This window comes from Lissotriton helveticus, chromosome 1_1, assembly GCF_964261635.1.
Source record: "Lissotriton helveticus chromosome 1_1, aLisHel1.1, whole genome shotgun sequence".
In the NCBI taxonomy this organism is placed as follows: Eukaryota; Metazoa; Chordata; class Amphibia; order Caudata; family Salamandridae; genus Lissotriton; species Lissotriton helveticus.
The window spans coordinates 1,033,797,505-1,033,820,246 of NC_136057.1; the positions used below are offsets into that span (position 1 = coordinate 1,033,797,505).

Below are 22,742 nucleotides of genomic sequence, written 5' to 3' on the forward strand. Positions count from 1 at the left end.
TGAAGTAAATAAGATGTTTGCCTGAGCAGATTGGGTCTAATTGATGTTGTTGGAGATTCATCGCGTCTGACAGAAAGTCTTCAGTACATTCAGAATGGTTATGCCCTACCCTTTCTTTCTGCTGTGCCAGCTCCTTCATCCACATCAGAGCAAATCTCAGAGAAGCATCTGTCCATTCTGTAGCAAGTTGTAGTAGTTTTGCTCTCCGAAGGAGCAATCAAGAGGGCTCCAGAAAAGTAATGTGGGATGGTTGCTACTCTCGCTATTTCCTCGTGCCTAAGAATGAGTGCGGTCTTCGGTCCATTTTAGATCTTTGTCCTCTGAATGATGATCTGCATTGGTGGCTGCTTGGCTGGAATTGGACAAGCAACCAGCCCCTCTCCCTTCTCCACCGAGAGCCAGCAGTGGTGACGGATGCAGGTCATCTGAGGGAGGAGGAGATCAGAGAACTCTGGCCTCAGTCTTTTGCCGTTGCGGTTATAAATATGCCATTGAAGGCCTTTCTACCACCCATCAAGGGGAGGCTGGCGCCGGTTCTCACAGACAACACCACTGCCAGGTGCTACTACAATAAGCAGGACTGAGTAGGGTCCTGTGCCACAAGGCTCTGCACCTCTGGATCTGGCTGGAGTTTCGTTGCATTTTGCTGGTCGTGAATCACCTGATGGGATACTTGAATGCCAGGGCAGACGAGCTCAGCTATTGGCGACTGGCAGATCAAAAACTGGTCTACATTCTGAGGTGGTGCAGGGCATCTTCTGACAGTGTGGAGACCGTGGCTGTATATTTGTGCAACCATCAAGAATGCACAGTGTAAAAAGTTTGGCACTTTAGAGTTTCAACAAAAAGGCTCATTAGGATATGCATTCTGGTTGGTATGAAACACGGGAATCCTGCATGCCTTCCCGCCCATGCCTGTCCTGGCCTAAGTTCTGAAAAAAGTCAGAATGGCTGTGCCAAAGTCATCCTGGTGGCTCCTGATTGGGCCAGCAGAGTGTGGTACCCGAACCTCTGGGTATGAGCATCTCCATCCAATCAGGATCTTCTGTCGCAGCAGCAGGGCTGAGTTCTTCAGCAAACATGCAAAATCTACACCTCCATGCATGTAGATCGAGCGGCAACAGTTAACTGCACTTGATCTGCCACCCAAAGTGGTGGATGCCAGCCTTGCCACCTGGTGCCCTTGTATGAAGTCCATTTACTCTCGATGCTGGGACAAATTTGTGGCCTTGTGTAGACTCCCCAAGACAGACATTTTACATGCCAAACTGTAGGTTGTTTTATTGTTTGTTTTGTCTTTGGCCCAGAAAAGCACTATTAAGTGTTATTTGTCTACCCTTTTGACCTTTTTACGTTTGCCAAAACAACTATCCTTGTTTAAATCACCCATCGTCATGTGGTTCATTAAAGGATTTACAACGAATGTTCCCTTCCTAACGGGGTGTGTGATGCCACAATGGGACCTTAATGTGGTCTTGATATTTCTCATGTTTACTCCCTTTAAACCGATGCACAGATGCTTGTTACTCCTCCTGTCTCTAATCAATGTTTTCCTCATGGGTGATCGCCCCAGCTCATCGCGTTAGTGAGCTTCAGGAACAGCACCCCCAACTAGTTTTTTCCAAACACATTGGTGCTGAGGACTCAGGCAGCCTTTGTTGTGACTCCCTTTCACATTGGGCAATTCATCACCCTACCAGCGTTCTTCATCCCTCGTCACCCCTCGAAAGAGGAGAGGCTTCATTGGCTGGACCCCAATAGGGGATTTAAGCTTTCACATTGGTGGTACCTAAGAGCATAGGGTGGATGATCAGCTTTTTGCGGGATTCTCTGATGTGAAGAAAAGGAAGACGGCGCTGAAGAGGTTGAGATGGAAAATCCTCTGTATTAAGATCTGCTACGCACAGGCCATGAAGCAGCCTCCAGAATGTCTGAGAGCTCATTCTTCTAGAGTCGGTTTGGTTCAAAGACTTTATTCGGCAAGTTAAAAACAGCCATAAAAGTACATAAAAGTAATATAATGTATACAGCATAAAAACAAATCCAATTGATACAGATAATAAACAAACCATCTTTATGCTCCGATCATTAAAACATTTTGCCCTGTAATAATATATTATACATAATGTTTTCCGTAGGTTAATAGCCTTCATAATAAAAAGGGCAACGTTAAAACATACATGATGTTCATTTAGTGCAAGCAGGAATTTCAGAGCATCGTTATAAGTTCTAATGTTCTGTGCAACGAAAATAGGTTTAAGATAATAGCACCGAAAATTCTTTTATAGGTTGCAGAACAACATAAAGTGCAACATCCTTTGTTTACTTAAACCATCACATGGGCAGGGGGTCATATCTGAGGGGCAGGACTTCATGTTGGGGAAAGCGATCAAGTGGTGCACAGCAGTAAATCTAAATCTGGTCAGAACGCCACAATGTTGGATGTTATTAACACGAGATAGTTTTGACAACCCTCCTTAAGACGCAAGGACATATAAAAACTAACAGTTGACTTCTTCATCTCAGTGCACATTCTATATTCTAATCTATGTTGGAAAAATTTCTTTAATATGTTTCTTAGTAAGTGATAGCACCTGGGGTGTATCTAGACACACTGACAAGTTAAATAAAGTGCTGAAGGATGAGTTTATATAAGCTAGCCAAGGGATGCAAGAAACGTTGTCAAAAGTTAGACAATCTAGAATAATTGATTTTGTAAAACTAGTTTCCTCTTTTGACCTTATGGAGAACCATAGTAACAGAGGTCTTATTAACCCGTTGGCTGCGCCGCCCGTTTTGCGGAAGTGCGGCACTTCCGCAAAACGGGTGGAGCCGCGTCGACCATTGGCCGACGGCAGCACCAGCGAGGTAGTGCTGCCGTCGGCCAATGGCCGACGGCAGCATGGATAGGGTTAAAGGCAGGTCCTCCAAGTACTATAAACCAACATCCCTGTGGGCGGTCAGGGATGAAGCAGAATCAGGTGGGCAAATCAAGTGTTTCATAAAGCTGTTTTCCTCAACTTGTAGAGGATTGCTGGTGGTGTAACCCCACAGGCCTGCTGCATAAGTGTTGGTAGACACCCCTTTGGCCTTATATTCCCAACCATTTCCTTGATGGGCTGACTATCCCTGTTTTATTGAAAGCCTAAAGACCCCTTAAGAATTTCTACTCATTTTGGCTTTAGCGTTTAGAATCTGTTGTCTCCAGGTACCATTACTCGTAAATATAACACCCAGATAGCAGGAGATTGCTCTGGTAATTGGGCTATCACCAATAAAGAAGGGTCTACATTTTTTGGAGTTGTTCCCACATATCATTGTATAGGTTTTGGACTTATTAATTACCAGTTTTTTAGATGGCATAAACTCCCCAAAAGCATTCATCAATTTGTGTTAGCCAACAGGGGGTCCTGGATAGCAGCACAGCATCGTCGTCATATAATAACACCGGAATAGAATGCCCGGTGAGGCAAGGGGCATCTGCTTGTAGGTCCTGCATGATGTTATAAAAAGTGAAAGTAAGAGAGGGGCTAACACACAGCCCTGTCCGATGCCTCTTCCAAAATTAAAAGTGGCCGAACATTCCCCTTCAGGACCATATCAGACTTTGCTTGATAAGTTCTCATACAGGCATGAAGGGAAGCCTATAATATCCCCAGGGGCAACAAGAGAGAGCAGCTTTGACCAGAAGATGGTATGGTCATCTAGTTTGAATGCACTACTTAGATCGACAAAACAGATGTAAAGAGATCCCAGTTTGGCCCTGGTATATTTCCCATTCAGCAAATCTAATTTAACACATTGCTCTATAGTCCCTAAGCTCTTTTTAAATCCAAACTGAGCTGGTGATACGATAGAATATTCTTGTGCCCACTTCTCCAGCCTCTTCAATAGAATCCTACTCATCAGTTTTACAGAGGAATCCAAGAGCAAACTGGGATGATAGTTTTTGGGATCTGATTTGTCACTCTTCTTGAAAATAGGTTAACTATTGAGATTGCCCAGGAGGGAGGTATCATACAGACTATGACCTCATTAAACACCCTAGTCAGGTTAGGACCCCATAGTTCTTTGGCTACTTTAAATGCATCTACCTGCACCATGTCTGGACTGGGGTCCCTTCCCCCTACACTATCATGTACGGCATGGATAACCTCTTCAATAGAAGTATCTAGAGGGAGAGAATTCCAACTACAAGGTTCCTCACGCACTGCTAGGCCACTATCCTCTTGATTCTGTTTGCAAGAAACAAAAGAATTATACTCTGGACTTGTGTTATGTTTTTAAGAAAGGGGCATTAACCGTATCCCAAAATGACTTGCTGTCATTAGTTTCTGCAGCTAGTGTCATGTTTCCCCATGCCTCTTCGTGTAGTGCCACCTTCCTAGCTGCAAGTGCCTCTCTATATTCAAAGTGAAGAGACTTAACTACTGTATTGTCCCTTGGGGAACTATGTAGTACCACCCTCAGGCCCTGAGAGGCCTGTGTGCAGGAATGATCAAACCATCCCCTGTTTCTAGGTCGGGTTTTTTTTTAAATTGTGGGTCAAAAGAGAGTTAATAGAATAGGTAATGTGATGAAAACTGGTCAACAGCTTCTTGGGAAAAACTACCTCGTTTAGACAATAGCTAATCTCAGTAAAAGTTTTAGTTAATATTTCTTGAAGAATGCTAGTGGGCTCAATACCTGACCATTTAATTTGTACGCCATTAGGCCTGGTTGGTGTAATATTAGTGGCTGAGGAAAGGACTTCACATCTCTTGCCTCAAAAGAGAAAGGCAACATAATGGGGTCATGGCCACTTATTACCATCTGTACAATACAAGGGCTAGCAAAAGCAGACACCAATACATGAAGTATAAAAGTGGAGGTGTTTCTGCCGGTAAAAGATGGAATGTGTTCCCTGTTAGTGCCTCGTTTACACTTCGGCATGAGAAGATCATACTTAGAAATAATTGAATTCCCACTGTCATTGTGGCAGAAGTGCACAGAGCACACCCTTTCCAAATTAGACTAGCCACATACATGCCTCGCTGGAAAAGGGCAAGACTTCATATTAAAGTCGCCTGCCCATATTAGTGCAATAGGTGTGAATAGGGTGCAAAAAAGCTTCCAGACCTAAATGAACAGCATCGGCCACCTTACTACGAGAGGAATCAAAAACATTGTTTTAGAAATTGACCAGCACCATATCAAGGCCCCCCTTAATAGTTAACCACAGCAGCTCAGAATATGGTCCAACAGATGAAAGCTTTGTAGAAGTTACAGGGAGCTTATTGCATATTAGTATCTGAAGCCCTCCTTTGGCCCGCCCTGCGTGAGAGGGTATGGCGCCTAAGAAGTGGGAGGAAAATCCCTCCACATGTTTTGGGTTCACGCACCATGTTTCCTAAATACAAATAACATCAAAATCCGAAATAATATTTATGCACTTGATGGTTTCCAGCTTATTCTGTAAATTGCCCACACTTCATGTTGCAAATTTATAGCAGTCTTCAGGTTCATAGTTAGTAAGTAATACTCTTACAAGGCTCCTTAGTAAAAATATAATTGGGACTAGAATTAGCTTTGTTATTGGTGACAATGGGCCTAAAGTTGACATTTAAAGAGCAGTTCTCCAATCCAGTTGTACCTAGTAAATTATGGTTGGGCAAATTTACAACAAAATCCATCGTCTTACCTCCATTGCTTTCTTCACAACACTTCAGTGTATAAAACCCCCTGTGGTTGAGTCAATCGTTATCTTGCAGTGAGTTCAGCACCTGCAACCTATTGGACATGGCTAAAGGGGTATAGAAAGTGGGGTTCTGTGCAATCACCATTTGCGTATTGGGCTTGGCATTATAACCTGGTTCAAAACTGCATAAGTGGCAATACAAAAAACCCAATGGGAATAGAGGGGAATGAAACAATGGTCCGTGACCAATTGTCTTGTGAATTCAATTCAATTATAAACAATCTGTGTTGTGTAGAACACTACAACACTGGTATTCAATATCCAAAAGAAAATCCTAATGCATGCACTCAATTACTATTTATGCATACATGTATAACATTCATTTACATGTACTCTGTAAATTTACAATGTGCACTCAATGCATATTCCAATGGTATATCGGATAGGAAGCAGGCACATGTCTTGTAAAGATGTAGAGCGTCGACGTTTCGACTCGGCTGATGCAAGGAAGGAGATTGGAGCCTCAGGTGCGAGTCTTCATCAGGACTGGGTATGGCAACCTATGATTGAGAATGCTGAGTCAGATGCGGTGCTAAATGTGTGTGGTCAAGCTAAGAGGTCAAGTTGAATACCACTGACCAAACCTCGTGTCTGGTTGCGGATCAGTACTGGAACCTCTTGGTAAATACCTGGATTCGATCATTAAGGAATTTGTACCCATCACAGACACATACATACGTGATACTATGGATCTCATCAACACCATAGAAGACCAACCATTTGATCAAGAATCCCAGTTACTAGCCAGTATGGACATCGAGTCCCTTTACACTAATATCCCCCATCAAGAAGGACTCGAGGTCATTAAAAACCTACTAACTTCCAGACCTCAACCCACCCAGATCCCTTCTGACTTCATCATGGATCTCCTACGAGTTGCCCTACAGAACAACTATTTCATGTACAAGAACATCTTCTACCTACAAGTGAAAGGAGTATCCATGGGTGCTTGCTTCGCACCAAACTTTGCCATTTTATTTGTTCACGAGATGGAAAAATCCTTGATCCTCAACTCCATCAATCTGTACCGGCCGCAAATCCATCTGTGGCGCCGGTACATAGATGATATTCTACTAATTTGGAACGGAACATCAGACACTCTTGTACTTTTTGTTGACTGGTTGAATACTGCCCAGGAACACTTAAAATTCACCAGCGAATGGACCAAGAATGACCTACCATTCCTTGATGTCACCATTCATGCCGAAGACGGCGCCCTTGGTACACTGCTTTTTCGAAAACCCACGGAACGCAATACCCTTTTGCATTACTCAAGCTACCACCGTAGAGGCTTACGAGACGGCCTACCCTACGGACAGTTCCTAAGAATTCGCCGCAATTGTAAATGGCGCAAAGACTATTTTAGGGAGGCAGACATACTGGTTACCAAATTAACCAACAGAGGCTACCCCAGACGCCTTGTCACCAAAGCCAAGAAGCGAGCCTGGTACAATCATCGCAAGGATCTACTGGTTCCCAACATCAACAAGAAGACCATGACCCGAATTCCCTTCGTGTCTGTATACAGCCCGGACAGCAACAAAGTGTCCAACATAATTAAGAAAAATTGGCCGATTTTACGCTCTGAGGAACAATTTCGGGAGCCCCCCCTTTTTTCCTACCAGAGGGGCAACAACATCGCCAACCACCTGGTACGAGCAATCACATGGGCTTCCACCTCAACCCAAAGACACACCATCACCGCTGCATGGGGTATGGATCCAGTTCTTGGACATTTCAAAAGCCAGTCCTGCAGTGTATGCGAGTTGACTGCAAACACTAAAGAATTCCTGTTCAATGGACAAAGCCATCAACTTACACACCACTCTAACTGCAAAACCCAGAATGTCATCTATGCCATCCGCTGTCCGTGTGACCTACTCTACATTGGCCAAACCACCCAAATGGTCAAACAACGCATAATCCAACACAAAAGTAGGATAAATTGCAAGGTACTAACAGCTCCCCTAGTTGCACATTTTTTGGAGAAATCACATGCGGATACAGATCTAAGATGGACGGTCATCGAGAAACCTACACTACCCGTCAGAGGTGGTAACATGACCGCCCTCCTCAACAGAGCGGAATGCAAATGGATCTCAAGAGTGGACTCGGTGAACCATGGGTTGAACACTTTTGATGAGTGGAACAATACCATTATCGTCTGAAGTGTAGCACGAGTCCGTGGCACCCTGTTAATCCCCATGTCCATTCCTCTGAAATGTATAATAAGGCATCCCGTCTCAAATGTCTAAATCTTTCCTGCCTATCCGAGACTTCTACAGTATGATGGTGCCTACTTAGGTCCAATATCACTGTGGACTCTGCTTTCCCTCACATTCTAGACTTGATGCCTTATATAGCTTGAACAACTGAACCCTCACTTACATTGCTGCTTACCGCTTGCGCATTGTTAAAATTAATGCAATTTGACTGATGTTAACATGTACAAATGCCTTAGTCTAGGATGTGTCTATATAAGAATCATGCCCGAGTATCCTTGTGTTGGCGGCCGCTGAATAACCCTCGACGCGTGTGAATTGCCTCTGACCAACTGTACCCTCTCTCAAATTGCTGTTTTTCATTGTTAAAATTAACGCACTTTACCTAATGTCTATAAGTGTAAATGTTTTATAATAATCATGCACCGTTTTCCCTGGGTCTTGCCTTGGCTGAATAACCCTCGATGCATACTATTTGCATCGGACCAACATCTGCCCCGTCTCATCTTAATCCCGGCATTACGCCTTGGTCGGTTTTCCTGTTTCTGTGGTTGCCATCCCAACCGACACGCCTCTGCCCTGAGAGTGCGCGCGGTTTTCCTCTTCCTGTTTACACGAGTTGCCGCGGTAACCGGCAGTCACACCCCCAACCCTGCCCCTCTCTGCAGTGCGCGCGCAGTGTTTCCTCGCCCGCCCCGCCCCCTTCCTACGGCTATTTTCCACAGCGCTGCCGCCGGACCGCGCTCAGCTCCCGTATTAACTGCTAGAAGCTGCCCATCGAAATAGCCTACCAGAAGAAATCCTGATTCAATCAGGTAAGCCGCTCACATACCCTGTGCAACCCCAAAACCCCCCCCCTCGTGACTCTACCAGCCCCGAGATACCCGAATTCTAATTATCCTTAACTTTTCCCAGACACAGATCACCCCCGCTGCCTCAAGCCGTCCAAATCATCATTCAGGTAAAATCTGTTGCCGCCTGGGGTTAGCTTTCTCTCCCCGCTGTACCGCTTTTTCTAATTAAAATTCCCTCTCTGTGCAGCTTTGGATCTACCAACCCAGCCCCTCCATCCGCATGAAATTGATATTGGCGGACATGTAAGTCAACCATCATTACCAACACGCTGTATAGCCAGGCGCGAGTTAATTGCCACACGCTTTTCTCCTGTACAGCCCCTGTCCTTTAGCGCCTTTACCTTAGCGCCAGACCTGGGCTTTAACTCTAGCCGTCTGCCGCCCTGAAGAGACCACAGCTAGTTTAACTTGTCTATTATTCTTTTAGACTCCTTAGCTAGCCTCTTAAGCGTTTCTAGTTACCTACCTGCAACCCACGCTGGTCCCTCTCTCAGTCAGTAGCTCACCCACTGCTAGCCACTCGCGCGCCCGTAAGTTCAGAGGTCCTCCCTTGATTAGTCCTTTTCCTTACCCCACAGCACTGTTTTTCCCCGACAACCCAGTCCTGATGATGATCCCGATTGACGAGGATCGAAACGCCGTCGACCACACAGCTTAATTTTATGGCGCCCTACTTGTCTTGTACTCCTGAAATTGACTCACTCTTGTTTTAAGTGATTATAACTTAATCCCTGGAGCCATTACTCTGTATTTTTCACTGTTACTACGCGCCGACCACGCTGTTTTCACCCCAGCACTTGCACCACCATCACTATTCACTGTATATATTCATGTATATATCACCTTCACCAAGTGCCACCGGGTTGTCACCCCATTTATTGTGTACAGTGCTGTTTAACTGTATAATTTTGCAACAGACCCGCCTTGCTTTCTAAATGGTGAATAATACCCGTTTTTTTCTAAAAACTGCAGTGACTCCTTATTTTCTTTCTTTTGTAATGCATATTGCATACACCCGTTGAAATTGTCTTCCAATTGAAACCTGTTGGGAATTGTTCATATTTACAAACCTGGTGCCAGGCATGGCTACTCAGGTGTATAATCCACGAATGAACCAACTGGCCCAATATCGCCAGGGGTACAGATAACTCGGGTGTGCAGAGACTTCAACACCATGTGTAGGAACCATCCGTTAATGATGAGTGTAAACCAATTCCTAAAAAACAATGTAAAACCATGTGTCAGCCTATGCTTGGATGATCATGATGAGTCATGACTGGGTGTACAAGGCTTAACATTCGGGTGTGAGGATATTGATATATGCCGCCGATTAATGAAATACGCTGGAGATCCACACATAAACAGCCCCTCTAGTGCAGGAATTGATTACAGAGGCCACAACCGCGTCGCGGTATCTGTCAGTGGACTGAGCTGAATACCATGCTCTGCGTGCGGGAGGTGGCCGAATAACGTTAATGTCACTGAAGGAATTAGCACTAGGACGGTAACTCGCAGTGCGGTCTCCGTCGAGTGGCTATGAAGCAGTGAGAACCCTTACGCGTCACCTCGCCGAGAACCAAAGGTTAGAGGTGATCAGGGCACAAGTAAGCGGCTGTAAACAACTAAAATTGGGTCAATAGGCCTCCGATCAGTCCATATTGCTCCAATGGATCGCGAGCAAGGAATGAAGGCCCGGCAGCGCTGGTAATTAAACCGGACGAGGGAACGTGCGTAACGTTAACGCTGCTGTTCGTAGAGTGGAAATCGAGCCCAGAGGTTCAGAGCGCCATCCGGGTCCCTGCCAGATGCAAATGACCCGGGAACCGGAGTATAAACAAACCCTAATCCCTTAATGGGAATAGAGTCATGTTCCTAGCAAATGGGCTGGGCAGCGTTGACCTTGCCAAAGTTCCCTCAGTAAAGCTCCGTTGTTGGAAATTGATAACAATGCAGTCCCCCTTGAAGTTTTTTTTTACCAGCTCAATCCATCCCACTCTCCTAGTTAACAATATTTGGTGCGCTCCACTGAATGGGTATATATGGTTCATGTCAAGCCAGTGAACAGCTTTATTCTTCAAAAGTCTCTGGGATTTCACTTGATCCAGGATTCAAAGGGGTGACATTGACAAAAACGGTCACATAAGGGCAGCAAGCTGGTGGTAAATTAATCATCAGTGGATGACATGGGATTACTCTGTAATTGGTTACATGACAACTTACTGCTGGAATCCGTGTCTGGGTAACTAAAGAGGAGAATTGGTTCTGTCTGGAGATTATCCATGATTGATGGTAGCATTGGGGGTGGCTCATATGTGGGAGGCCCTGGATAAGCCCCTGGTACGCAGCCTGTCACAGAGGCCTCTGAAGCCAACCCTAGGGCTATGCAAGCCTTAGAAGAAGCCAGAGCAGTTGTTCTTCTTATTTGAATAAGTCCCAGTTAGGGGCTTTCTAGTCTTCGAATAAAGAGAGGCCGAAACACAATAGGTGGTAACAAAGTCAGGAAAAAGCAGAGCCAAGTGCACTTTCTTTCCAGCCCAGCCTCATACGGCGCAGGGGGAGAGGCAGTGCAATGAGCACGGCAGCGCCTCCCCCTTGTAGTAGCTGTATCTGGTAGCGAGGTACTCAGGGAAAGCGAGTCCCACCAGGGTATTGTGCAGGGCAGAGTTTGATGTCTTCTAGAGTCAAGGCTGCTACCATTGCGTTGGCACGTAGAAAGATTGATCTTGATATCTGCCAGTCTGCAATTTGAGTGTCAGTACACACATTCACAAAGTTCTACTGCCTTGACCACCAGGTCCGACAAGAAGGGTATTTCGTTTGTTTGGTTCTGCAGGATTTTTTGGTCTAAGCCCACTCCATAAACCATACACCTTGGGGAGGAACTGCTTTGATATCTATTTTAAGGTGAGGAATCTTCAGTTAGAAGTATCCATCAGAAGAACAAGTTACTTACCTTTGGCAACACTCTTTCTGATGCATACTCTGCCTAACAGCAGATTCCTCACTGCCCTCTCTCCTCCCTGTTCTGTGAAGTGGCCTCTTTTCAACATCTAAAAAGGCCCCAAGTAAGACACCAGCACACTGTTAGCCAATTGTTTACTCTCCACGTCTCAGGGCGTGAGAAGAGACAAGCAAGAAACCAACATCAGTCTGGTGACTGGAGAGTATTCTAAGGTGAGGAATCTGCGGTTAGCTAGAGTACCCCCAGAAAGGGTGTTGGGGAAGTAACTTGTTGTTTTGTGAGTGCTGCATTGTTTGAGCCAGAAGTCACTAACAATGCTACTGTGTCATTTGACAGGTTGCATCTATGAGGGTCAGACCTACCAGAATGGTGATTCATTCTCTGTCAACACCTGCACTACATGTGTGTGCCTGGTAAGTCATAGATTAAGAGCCTTCACCAAATGTTTGTCCTGCATTAGAAATCTCACTCATGACTCTGTGTCTGTTCTATTTCTATTGGTCTGTTTTAACATAATCTTATTTCAACTTATGTTTTCATAATCATTAATGTAGGCAGGCATCTAGTACCATGAGGTGTATGTGGATCTTGATCAGAAATGCAATATTAACCAGTTGTGTAGTGCATGCCACAACTTATCGTTTAACTGTTTCCTCTAACCTTGGCATGTCACTTGGGTGCATGTCCCTTGGGGGTGCATGTCCCTTAGGTGCATGCGACAAGCTATCTCTTGGGTCTTAAATCATCTCAGTTCAATGGTAGTTTTGTTTTTAATGATTACATTCATTTACTGAAGTATGCTACCTAGGTCTCATCAATCAACTGCCCTATTTCCATCAACAGCGGTTCTCATTTATTTTGTAACATGGTCCCTTTCTTTACGCTTTGGAGTCATAACGCCTACACAGTCAGACAGGTTACTGTCCTCCAGATAGCCTAGCACATTTCAAAAACCAACACAACAAATGTTTGTTAACCAGTGTTTATTGATTGTTTTATTTGTACAGTAACATAACCAAACAACAACTTCATGAGGGTTATATCTGCACTTGTGCGATGTTATAACCATCATCATAATATTCCTCTTCTTAGTTTATATGTATCATAATACAATTGGAGATATTCACTAATACCCCACCCCAGTGATTATCAGTGCAAGCCAACTCTGTGTCCTGTGACCTTATAAAGAAACTTGGACTCCAGCCAAGTTCCTCTTCTCAGTGACTTGCAATATCCTTACACTTTATGCCAGAGGGTACTTTATCCCATGTATCCATAATAATTCCAGACCTCCTTGGAGATATATAATATACATTATCTACTAGTGCACTTTCTTTGACTCAGGAACAAAATTGAACGCAATTAGTAATTACGAGGTCCTGCTACATTGGATTACTGATGGCAAATGTACCACTGAGTTTCCAAAAATCATCAGACTGCAATAATTGTCAACAATGATTATCATTTGCTGCCTCTAATTGGTTCCCTTACCACCTGGCGATGGGCAATATCATCTGCTCAGAGTTCTATGCCTCCATCTGCCTAAATAACTCAAATATAATTAAAAAATAAAACAGTACTGTCACACTATGATATTGTAAACTGAACTAGACCCCACCTGCAAATGTTCTACTGTATTGGAGTGTGAGCTATTGTGCCACATTGTGCAAGTACCTTTGTTTGTTATTGGTTAGCACTCATCTTCCTTCACTGAAGCATTGCATTAGGATCTGATTATTTTGTTTTTTTTTAAAGAATGGAGTGATTTCCTGTAAACAGAAGGAGTGCCCACCAGTGACTTGTGAAAACCCGGTTGAAAGTACAGCGGAGGAGTGCTGCCCTCGATGTGTGGAAGGTAAGGCAATAGTTTAACTTTCAAAACACACACATGAGTCCCGAGGAGGATTAGAGACCAACAGGGTGAGACTCCCCTCTAACACAATCAAAAACACAAAAATGAAACCCTGGGTCTAGAACTCAAACGGAGTGCGGGAGAATCCATTTTGAAGAACAGTTTCCCTCACCCTCCCATAGGTGGCATGCTCCATCATAGGCTAACCTCCTTGCACTGCGAACCTAGTCGCAGTGCGGGCTACAACCCCCTCTCTGAGAGGGAGGAGCTCAGGGACTTGAGGTTTTAGGATACCGCTTCTCTACATTCAGAGAGGGGGTTGTAGCCTGCACAGCGACTAGGTTCGCGGTACGAGGAGGTTACCCTATGATGAAGCATGCCACCTACGGGTGGGTGAGAGAAACCATCCTTCAAAAAGGATTCCTCTGCACTCTGTTCGAGTTCTAGACTCAGGGTTTCATTTTTGTGTTTTTGAATAGTTTAACTTTACCAACAAGGTGTGAACTTTGAGTTTGCTTGTGTAGACAATCAAACGATGATACAATTATCATTACACCCTTTCAGAGGCGGAAAGTTCACTAAAGATACCAGTCTTTTGGAGTGTTAGGGTGGTGATTAGAAGGATTGTTGGGATGGGGTCTAAGAATAAACTCCGGCGCATCTTACACACACTCTGTTTGGTAAATCTGTTTATGAAATTCTTGAAGATCTGCATGTTTGTCTGCATTTTGGAACAAGATTTCAATGGCTTTTGGGTCATCACGTATGTTTCTCAGTGGTAACCTGGAGAGGAGAGGGGACATGATGGATGGGAGGAGTTATATGCACCAGCCACAGCCTATTGTCAACCTCGACATCCTGGTTTGTTTTCAATCTAGGTCACTATCTCCTCAAAAGCCTTCCTGTTAATAGATTTCCTTCATACCGACCATTAATTCAGGGGTGATGGTGTCATGCCATTCGCTAATTCACTTATTTAGTAATGTATTCCATTTTCTCTGCATTTGATCACTCTTCATCTAGACTTCTGATGACCATCAAATCACAACTTTTTGCAATTGCTCCATTCAATTTTAGGCATAAATCTCAAGAGGAGGTAATAGCTATGGTGTGTATTTTGTTTAAATTGTGTCATTGATTAACGGTTCAATTGAGCCCATCCTCAGTCACCTGATTGTTTTTTCTTAGACTCCTTGTTCAGTTCCATCCTTATTTGAACATATAGCCTACTTCTCCAACTACAGCAATTGGAATCCCTCTTTGTGGCTCTGAGAATATAGACTATCTTTGTAACATAGTAGTCTATATTCGAACAACGTTCTACTTTTTGGGGCTGAAGTTGTGATTGCCCTCTTCTGACCTTTGCCTTAGACTTTCATCTTTTACTCGTCTTTGCAGTAATGAGACCTGCTGTGCTTGCCGGCTTGAGCCTCAAAGAAGTTTTCTCACCTCCATATCCTTGGTACTAGTTGCCACACTTATTATACAAGTTAACAAAAAAGAGTGTTGGAAGATTCCTGCTGTCCATCTTGGAAGAGACAGATTTACTTTTGCCCTCTGATTCTATCTGAAGGTCCCACTTTGCTCGACAGGTCTGCCTTTCTACTTTCGTTACTGTGGGCCTTGCATCGTGGATGTTACCACTCTTGTGCTGGAAGACGACGTCTACGGTACCAAGACAATAGAATTCAGGCCCGGCTTTCATGTTGGTGGTGCCCTGTGCCACAATCTTTGTCACCGCCTCCTTCCCAAAACGACCTTTTCCTCAGCTGATTCTCTTACTATAACCCTCAATTGTGCCCCTCATCTCTCCATAGCCCCTTACTTGCAATTATTATATCGTATTTCTTTTATACAACTACTCATCCCCGTGTAAGGTGTCAGAGCTCTTTACATCACCTACACACATATTATACAGGGACACTGAATTGTGCAAGATTATATCAATGTATAATAAATGTTACATAAGGCAACGAGGGCTACTACAAAGGTTAGGCGTTGCTTGTCATTCATACTGGTAAGCATTTTAGGTAGGGTGTGCTTGGTCCAGAAACACACAAACTCAGGATTTAAAACATTACACTGTGGTTGTGGTTGCCTATGGCAAACGAGTTTACTAATACCCAAAATGGATCACTGACAGAATATCGACAGTCACAATATCGAGATGCCAAAATATCGAGGTAAAAATATCGACTGCCAAAATATCGACTTCCTATCTTCAAACAGGTAAGTACAAAAATATCGACTCCAAAATATCGAGTGTAAAAAATATAGACTGTCAAAATATCGAATTTTTTAAATGTCTTAAAAGTAATTTAAAAGTAATATAATATTAAATAAAATTATTTTTTACTTATTTAAAATACTTAAATAAATGTAACATTAAAAAATAATTAAAATAACTTTAAAAAAAATAATTTAATTTTAATACATATATATATATATAATCCAAAGAAACAAAGTTCATCATGCGCTCTCAGGCAAAAAGGCAAAGGAACCCGATAATAGGATTTGCAGTTTTAATTACACAACGCGTTTCAGCTCAACAGCCTTGTTCACGTGTAACAAGGCTGTTGAGCTGAAACGCGTTGTGTAATTAAAACTGCAAATCCTATTATCGGGTTCCTTTGCCTTTTTGCCTGAGAGCGCATGATGAACTTTGTTTCTTTGGATTAATTGATTGACCGGACTGCTTCGCCGGTATTTGCGCCACCTTTCTCGGGGCCCAGCACTCCGGAAGAAGCGTTGCTCGTTTGTGGATATATATATATATATATATATACATATTATTAACAAAACCTATACAATATTTTTACCGTAGGATAGCAATAGGTTTAAATTTACTGTAACAACTCCACTGAGTACAACAGAAGGGAAAGCGTTGGATAGCGTAAGGGTAAAATTTACTATTCCCACTCCAGAGAGTGCAACAGTAGGAAAAGCATAGGATAGCGTAGGGGTAAAAATTACTATTCCCACTCCAGAGAGTGCAACAGTAGGGAAAGCGTTGGATAGCGTAGGAGTTAAAATTACTATTCCAACTCCAGAGAGTGCAACAGTAGGGAAAGAGTTGGATAGCGTAGGAGTAAAAATTACTATTCCCACTCCAGAGAGTGCAAGAGTAGGGAAAGCGTTGGATAGCGTAGGGTTAAAGTTACTATTCCCACTCCAGAGAGTGCAACAGTAGGGAAAGAGTTGGATAGCGTAGGGGTAAAAATTACTATTCCCACTCCAGAGAGTGCAACAGTAGGGAAAGCGTTGGATAGCATAGGGGTATAAATTACTATTCCCACTCCAGAGAGTGCAACAGTAGGGAAAGCGTTGGATAGCGTAAGGGTAAAAATTACTATTCCCACTCCAGAGAGTGCAACAGTAGGGAAAGCATTGGATAGTGTAGGGGTAAAAATTACTATTCCCACTCCAGCGAGTGCAACAGTAGTGAAAGCGTTGGATAGCGTAGGGGTTAAAATTACTATTCCAACTCCAGAGAGTGCAACAATAGGGAAAGAGTTGGATAGCGTAGGGGTAAAAATTACTATTCCCACTCCAGAGAGTGCACCAGTAGGGAAAGCGTTGGATAGCGTAGGGGTAAAAATTACTATTCCCACTCCAGAGAGTGCAACAGTAGGGAAAGCGTTGGATAGCGTAGGGGTAAAAATTACTATTCCCACTCCAGCGAGTGCAACAGTAGGGAAAGCGTTGGATAGCGTAGGGGTTAAAATTACTATTCCAACTCCAGAGAGTGCAACAGTAGGGAAAGAGTTGGATAGCGTAGGAGTAAAAATTACTATTCCAACTCCAGAGAGTGCAACAGTAGGGAAAGAGTTGGATATCGTAGGGATAAAAATTACTATTCCCACTCCAAAGAGTGCAACAGTAGGGAAAGCGTTGGATAGCATAGGGGTTAAAATTACTATTCCAACTCCAGAGAGTGCAACCGTAGGGAAAGCGTTGGATAGCGTAAGGGTACAAATTACTATTCCCACTCCAGAGAGTGCAAAAGTAGGGAAAGCATTGGATAGCGTAGGGGTAAAAATTACTATTCCCACTCCAGAGAGTGCAACAGTAGGGAAAGCGTTGGATAGCGTAAGGGTAAAAATTACTATTCCCACTCCAGAGAGTGCAACAGTAGGGAAAGCATTGGATAGTGTAGGGGTAAAAATTACTATTCCCACTCCAGCTAGTGCAACAGTAGTGACAGCGTTGGATAGCGTAGGGGTTAAAATTACTATTCCAACTCCAGAGAGTGCAACAGTAGGGAAAGCGTTGGATAGCGTAGGGGTTAAAATTACTATTCCAACTCCAGAGAGTGCAACAGTAGGGAAAGAGTTGGATAGCGTAGGAGTAAAAATTACTATTCCAACTCCAGAGAGTGCAACAGTAGGGAAAGAGTTGGATATCGTAGGGGTAAAAATTACTATTCCCACTCCAGAGAGTGCAACAGTAGGGAAAGCGTTGGATAGCGTACGGGTTAAAATTACTATTCCAACTCCAGAGAGTGCAACAGTAGGGAAAGCGTTGGATAGCGTAAGGGTAAAAATTACTATTCCCACTCCAGAGAGTGCAAAAGTAGGGAAAGCATTGGATAGCGTAGGGGTAAAAATTACTATTCCCACTCCAGAGAGTGCAACAGTAGGGAAAGCGTTGGATAGCGTAGGGGTAAAAATTACTATTCCCACCCCAGAGAGTGCAACAGTAGGGAAAACGTTGGATAGCGTAGGGGTTATAATTACTATTCCAACTCCAGAGAGTGCAACAGTAGGGAAAGCGTTGGATAGCGTAGGGGTAAAAATTACTATTCCCACTCCAGAGAGTGCAACAGTAGGGAAAGCGTTGGATAGCGTAGGGGTTAAATTTACTATTCCAACTCCAGAGAGTTCAACAGTAGGGAAAGAGTTGGATAGCGCAGGTGTTAAAATTACTATTCCAACTTCAGAGAGTGCAACAGTAGGGCAAGAGTTGGATAGCATAGAGGTTAAAATTACTATTCCAACTCCAGTGAGTGCAATAGTAGGGAAAGTAAATACTTCATATATAAATATAAATTACATAAATAGTAATACCAATTACAAAATAATTAAAATATTTTACAATTGTATAAAATATATTAAATAATTATTTATAAATACATTTTACAATTATTTTATTATAAAAATTACCTACTAATACGAATTAATTACCTATTAACAATATTTTAATTTACAATTTAAAAATTAATCAATTATTTTTAATTACGAATTATATTTTAATTAATTATCTATTAATAAATAATTAACAATTCATTCAAAATAAATACCAATAAATTAAATGACATATTTAATAAATTATAATTAAATTACTTCCCACACTATTCCCCTATAAACCCACAACCCGTTGCAGCAAATAAATTAATGACATTAACATATTCATCAATTAATCAATTACAATTATTTACAAATTGTATTTTAATTAATTACCAATTATTATTTAATTAACAATTAATTCAAAATAATTAACAATAAATAAATTAACATATTTAATTAATTATAATTAAATTACTACCCACCCTAGTCCCCTATAAACCCACAACCCGCTACAGAAAATAATTTAATAAAATAACATATTTATCAATAAATAAATTATAATTAATTACCAATTATATTTTAATTAATTACCAATTAATAATTAATTAACAATTAATTCTAAATACATATCAATAAATAATTTAAAATATTTAATTAATTAGAATTAAAATACTTCCCAACATATTCCCCTATAAACCCACAAACCGCTACAGAAAATAATTTAATAAAATTAACATATTTAGCAATTAATCAATTATAATTATTTACCAATTATATTTTAATTAATTACCAATTAATAAGTAATTAACAAATAATTCTAAATAAATATCAATAAATAAATTAACAAATTTAATTAATTATAATTAAATTACTTCCCACCCTATTCCCCTATAAACCCACAACCCGCTACAGAAAATAAATGACTAAAATTAAAATATTTATCAATTATTCAATTATAATTAATTACCAATTATATTTTAATTAATTACCAATTAATAAACAATTAATTCTAAATAAATATCAATAAAAAATTAACATACTTAATTAATTATAATTAAATTACTTCCCACCCTATTCCCCTATAAACCCACAACCCGCTACAGAATTATATTACACAAAAAAATAAAAAATAATATTAACTTACCTTAAACTCGATATTTTTGTTGTCTATATTATGTCTAGTCGATATTATGTCCATTCTATATTTTTGATTCGATATTATGTCCATTCTATTTTTTTTATTCGATATTATGTCCATTCTAATCGATATTAATTTTTTCTAGTCGATATTTTTGTTGTCTATATTATGTCTAGTCGATATTATGTCCATTCTATATTTTTGACTCGATATTGTGTCTAGTCGATAATAAAAACTCGATATTTTGACTCTATACCACCCAGGATAACTCTCTGTAGCAATCATAGAAGAAGGAAATATTGAGAAAATAATCAATAACGTTCTAAACCCATGTCTTCAATTAGCATATATTTTTCATTCTCAATATTTACAATTTTTCAGAAATGTTAGGGTTAATGATTAGCACTTCACTTTTCAAAGTTGTAATGAGAGATCCCAGGTACGAAAACACCTGTTCAACCATACAGCAGTGCACCCTGACATACACTGCACTAAATGTATTTTTAAAAGGTCAAAGCAAAAAGCGGGGATAGAGGGTTGCTTGTGAGATGAAGTCACACATTGTGGGGCCACTATGGCATTTCATTCTTCAGAGGTTGATAACACCTGATATTTACAATATTCCAAAACTGCAGAAAATGTGGTAGCCAGCAGTCCATAACAACTTATTACCAGCCGTAATACTGCAACATTAGCAGACACAACAGATGAAACAGCTTATCCAAGTAAACACCAACTAGCCCCAGTATTAGAAGAATTTCTGTAGGTTTATTTTTCCCTATATTTACAACAGAGAAAGCTCTCTTAACTTTTCCTGAGCATAAGTTATGAAGGAGCCATTTTAAAATTGACAAGCACCCATCAGGTATCCCGGTGAAATCCGGCTTAAGAGTTGCAACAGAAATGTTTCAGAATATGTAGTTTAGTTAGTGCCAGACTTTCTAAACTCTCTGCATAAACGTGTTCCACATTACATATGGGCTGCCTTAAAACCAGGTAGCATAACTTAGCATCGACCAGTTATGGAATCCAGTACGGTGAAACGTCATTTAACCGTCAATTAAAAATGTTTACCTTCGAGCAGCCATATAAAAAAAGACCGGTTGCACAAGTACAACTAATCCTTCTTGGCTTGTGTAGGAAAAAGGGCAGAGGGAATGAAACATGTCTTTTTGGAAGCTGCAAGGAAGCCTTCCGGTTGTAGCACTTAAAATGATCAAAGTTTATTCGAAATGCTGAGCAGGAAAGAGAGAGAGTAGGAGGTGAAGATGAGAGCGAATGAAGGGGCCGGAAGACTAGTGAGGAACAGGCCATCTATGTGGTGTAATACTCGGGGTGTGGGGGGGGGGGTAGTGGTAGTTGGGGCCTAACAGAGTACCTGGAACATGCAGACATAACCACACTAGTATCGGTCTGTGCCGCTGTTCTGACAGAATTGCATGTCATGAGAGGTGCAACTGAGCAAAGCAGAGTTGGATGAGCTTTTTTTACGCTATCTAGGTTTGTAGGCAGAGTTTGGTGTGTGAAGGAGTCAGCTGCTATAGGATAGTTGGAGCCGTGGCAAACTTTACTGCATAGAATGAAGTGCGCATTTGCCAGTGTTACTCAGTGATGATATCTCTTCTGGCAGAGCAACACGTCTTAACAAGAGTTGTACTACTGAATATGGACCAGCAGAATATCGTGGTACAAGAATATCAAGGACAAATTATCAAGGGACAAAATATTGGAAGGCAAGTGCATTTAGGGAAGAATAGATTTTCTGTTCTTCACTCCACGCCGAAGTACCTTGAAGCTATATCTCCAGGTACATATATGTGGAGTTAGATATCGAAAATCTAGACTTACTTACCTGTCAATAATCTATGTTCGATATTGTGTCCCATCAGTATTCTGGTGACAATATTGAGGGTGCACTCCAACAAAAGTATCAAGCAGAATCTACAGTTAATTTAGCTATAAGGTCGATCACTTTTGGAGCCCATGCTTCCTGGATAGCTAATATCCAAACATTTCCCTACAATGGAAATTAAATGTAATAATGTGTGTGTAATGAGGGCCATCTGACTTGATCAGATTTCCTCAGCTAAGCTTGCACAGTCTTTTACCTTGATAGTGTGTAGAGTGTGAATGATCCATATTCATTGGTTCTCTCGTGTGCTTTCCTTTTACTTCCAGGCTGTGTTGATGGGCGTCAAGAAGGAGAGACTTGGAAGCCAGAGCCCTGCAACACCTGCACGTGCCTGGTAAGTTTAGCTCTGAGCTAAATTGAATTCTGCATGTTGCTACCAGTGGCACTGATTGTGTGTTTTTGAGGATAGCCTCTACATTTTGAATTAGGAGGCTTGTTTGTTTGGAAGGGCCAGCACCAATTGAAGTTTCACATCTTCTCTGTAATATGTAATCATGTACTAAAATTAACGAATTACTACATCTCCTGAAACGAATCATTTGGTGCTCAGGAATGAATGCTGATCTTAGCAGACCGTGAAAGAGTGTTGCTCATCTTTAATAATTTGCAAAACTTAAAGCAATAGTGTGTGGGAAATTCACTTTCAGTTGCGAAATTCACTTTCAGCCCTGCTACTGAAGGTCCCTATTTAGACAGCACCTCCAGTGGACCCAGGATGCACATTGGTGTCTGGCGTTTGCTTTTGGCTCATCCTCTGTGGGCAAAGAAGCTCTATTTATCTTCCCTTCCTTTTTAGGTCGAGCATACCGTCGCACTGCGAAGCAGTGGGCGGAGCTGAAGATTTTATGACTTCAACAGTGGGGCTTTAACCCACCTCTCTCTTCCATTGGCTAGCTCTGTAAATGGAGGCTAGCCATTGGAAGAGAGACGTGGCAATCATTCTCGGAGCAGATTCGCGGGCGTTTCTGTGTTTTTTAAGGTCCGCCCCCTTTGTTTCGT

The 22,742-nt window shown here is 41.8% G+C and overlaps 1 protein-coding gene across 1 annotated transcript in view; it reads left to right on the forward strand.

Moving 5' to 3' along the window:
• Positions 1–22,742, forward strand: part of KCP (kielin cysteine rich BMP regulator) — a 622,724-nt gene that overhangs the window by 217,150 nt on the left and 382,832 nt on the right. The window contains exons 10-12 of the mRNA XM_078677796.1: positions 12,112–12,188; positions 13,531–13,630; positions 22,010–22,077. Of these exons, the coding sequence (XP_078533922.1) occupies positions 12,112–12,188; positions 13,531–13,630; positions 22,010–22,077 (245 nt within the window). The remainder of the gene's footprint in view (positions 1–12,111; positions 12,189–13,530; positions 13,631–22,009; positions 22,078–22,742) is intronic.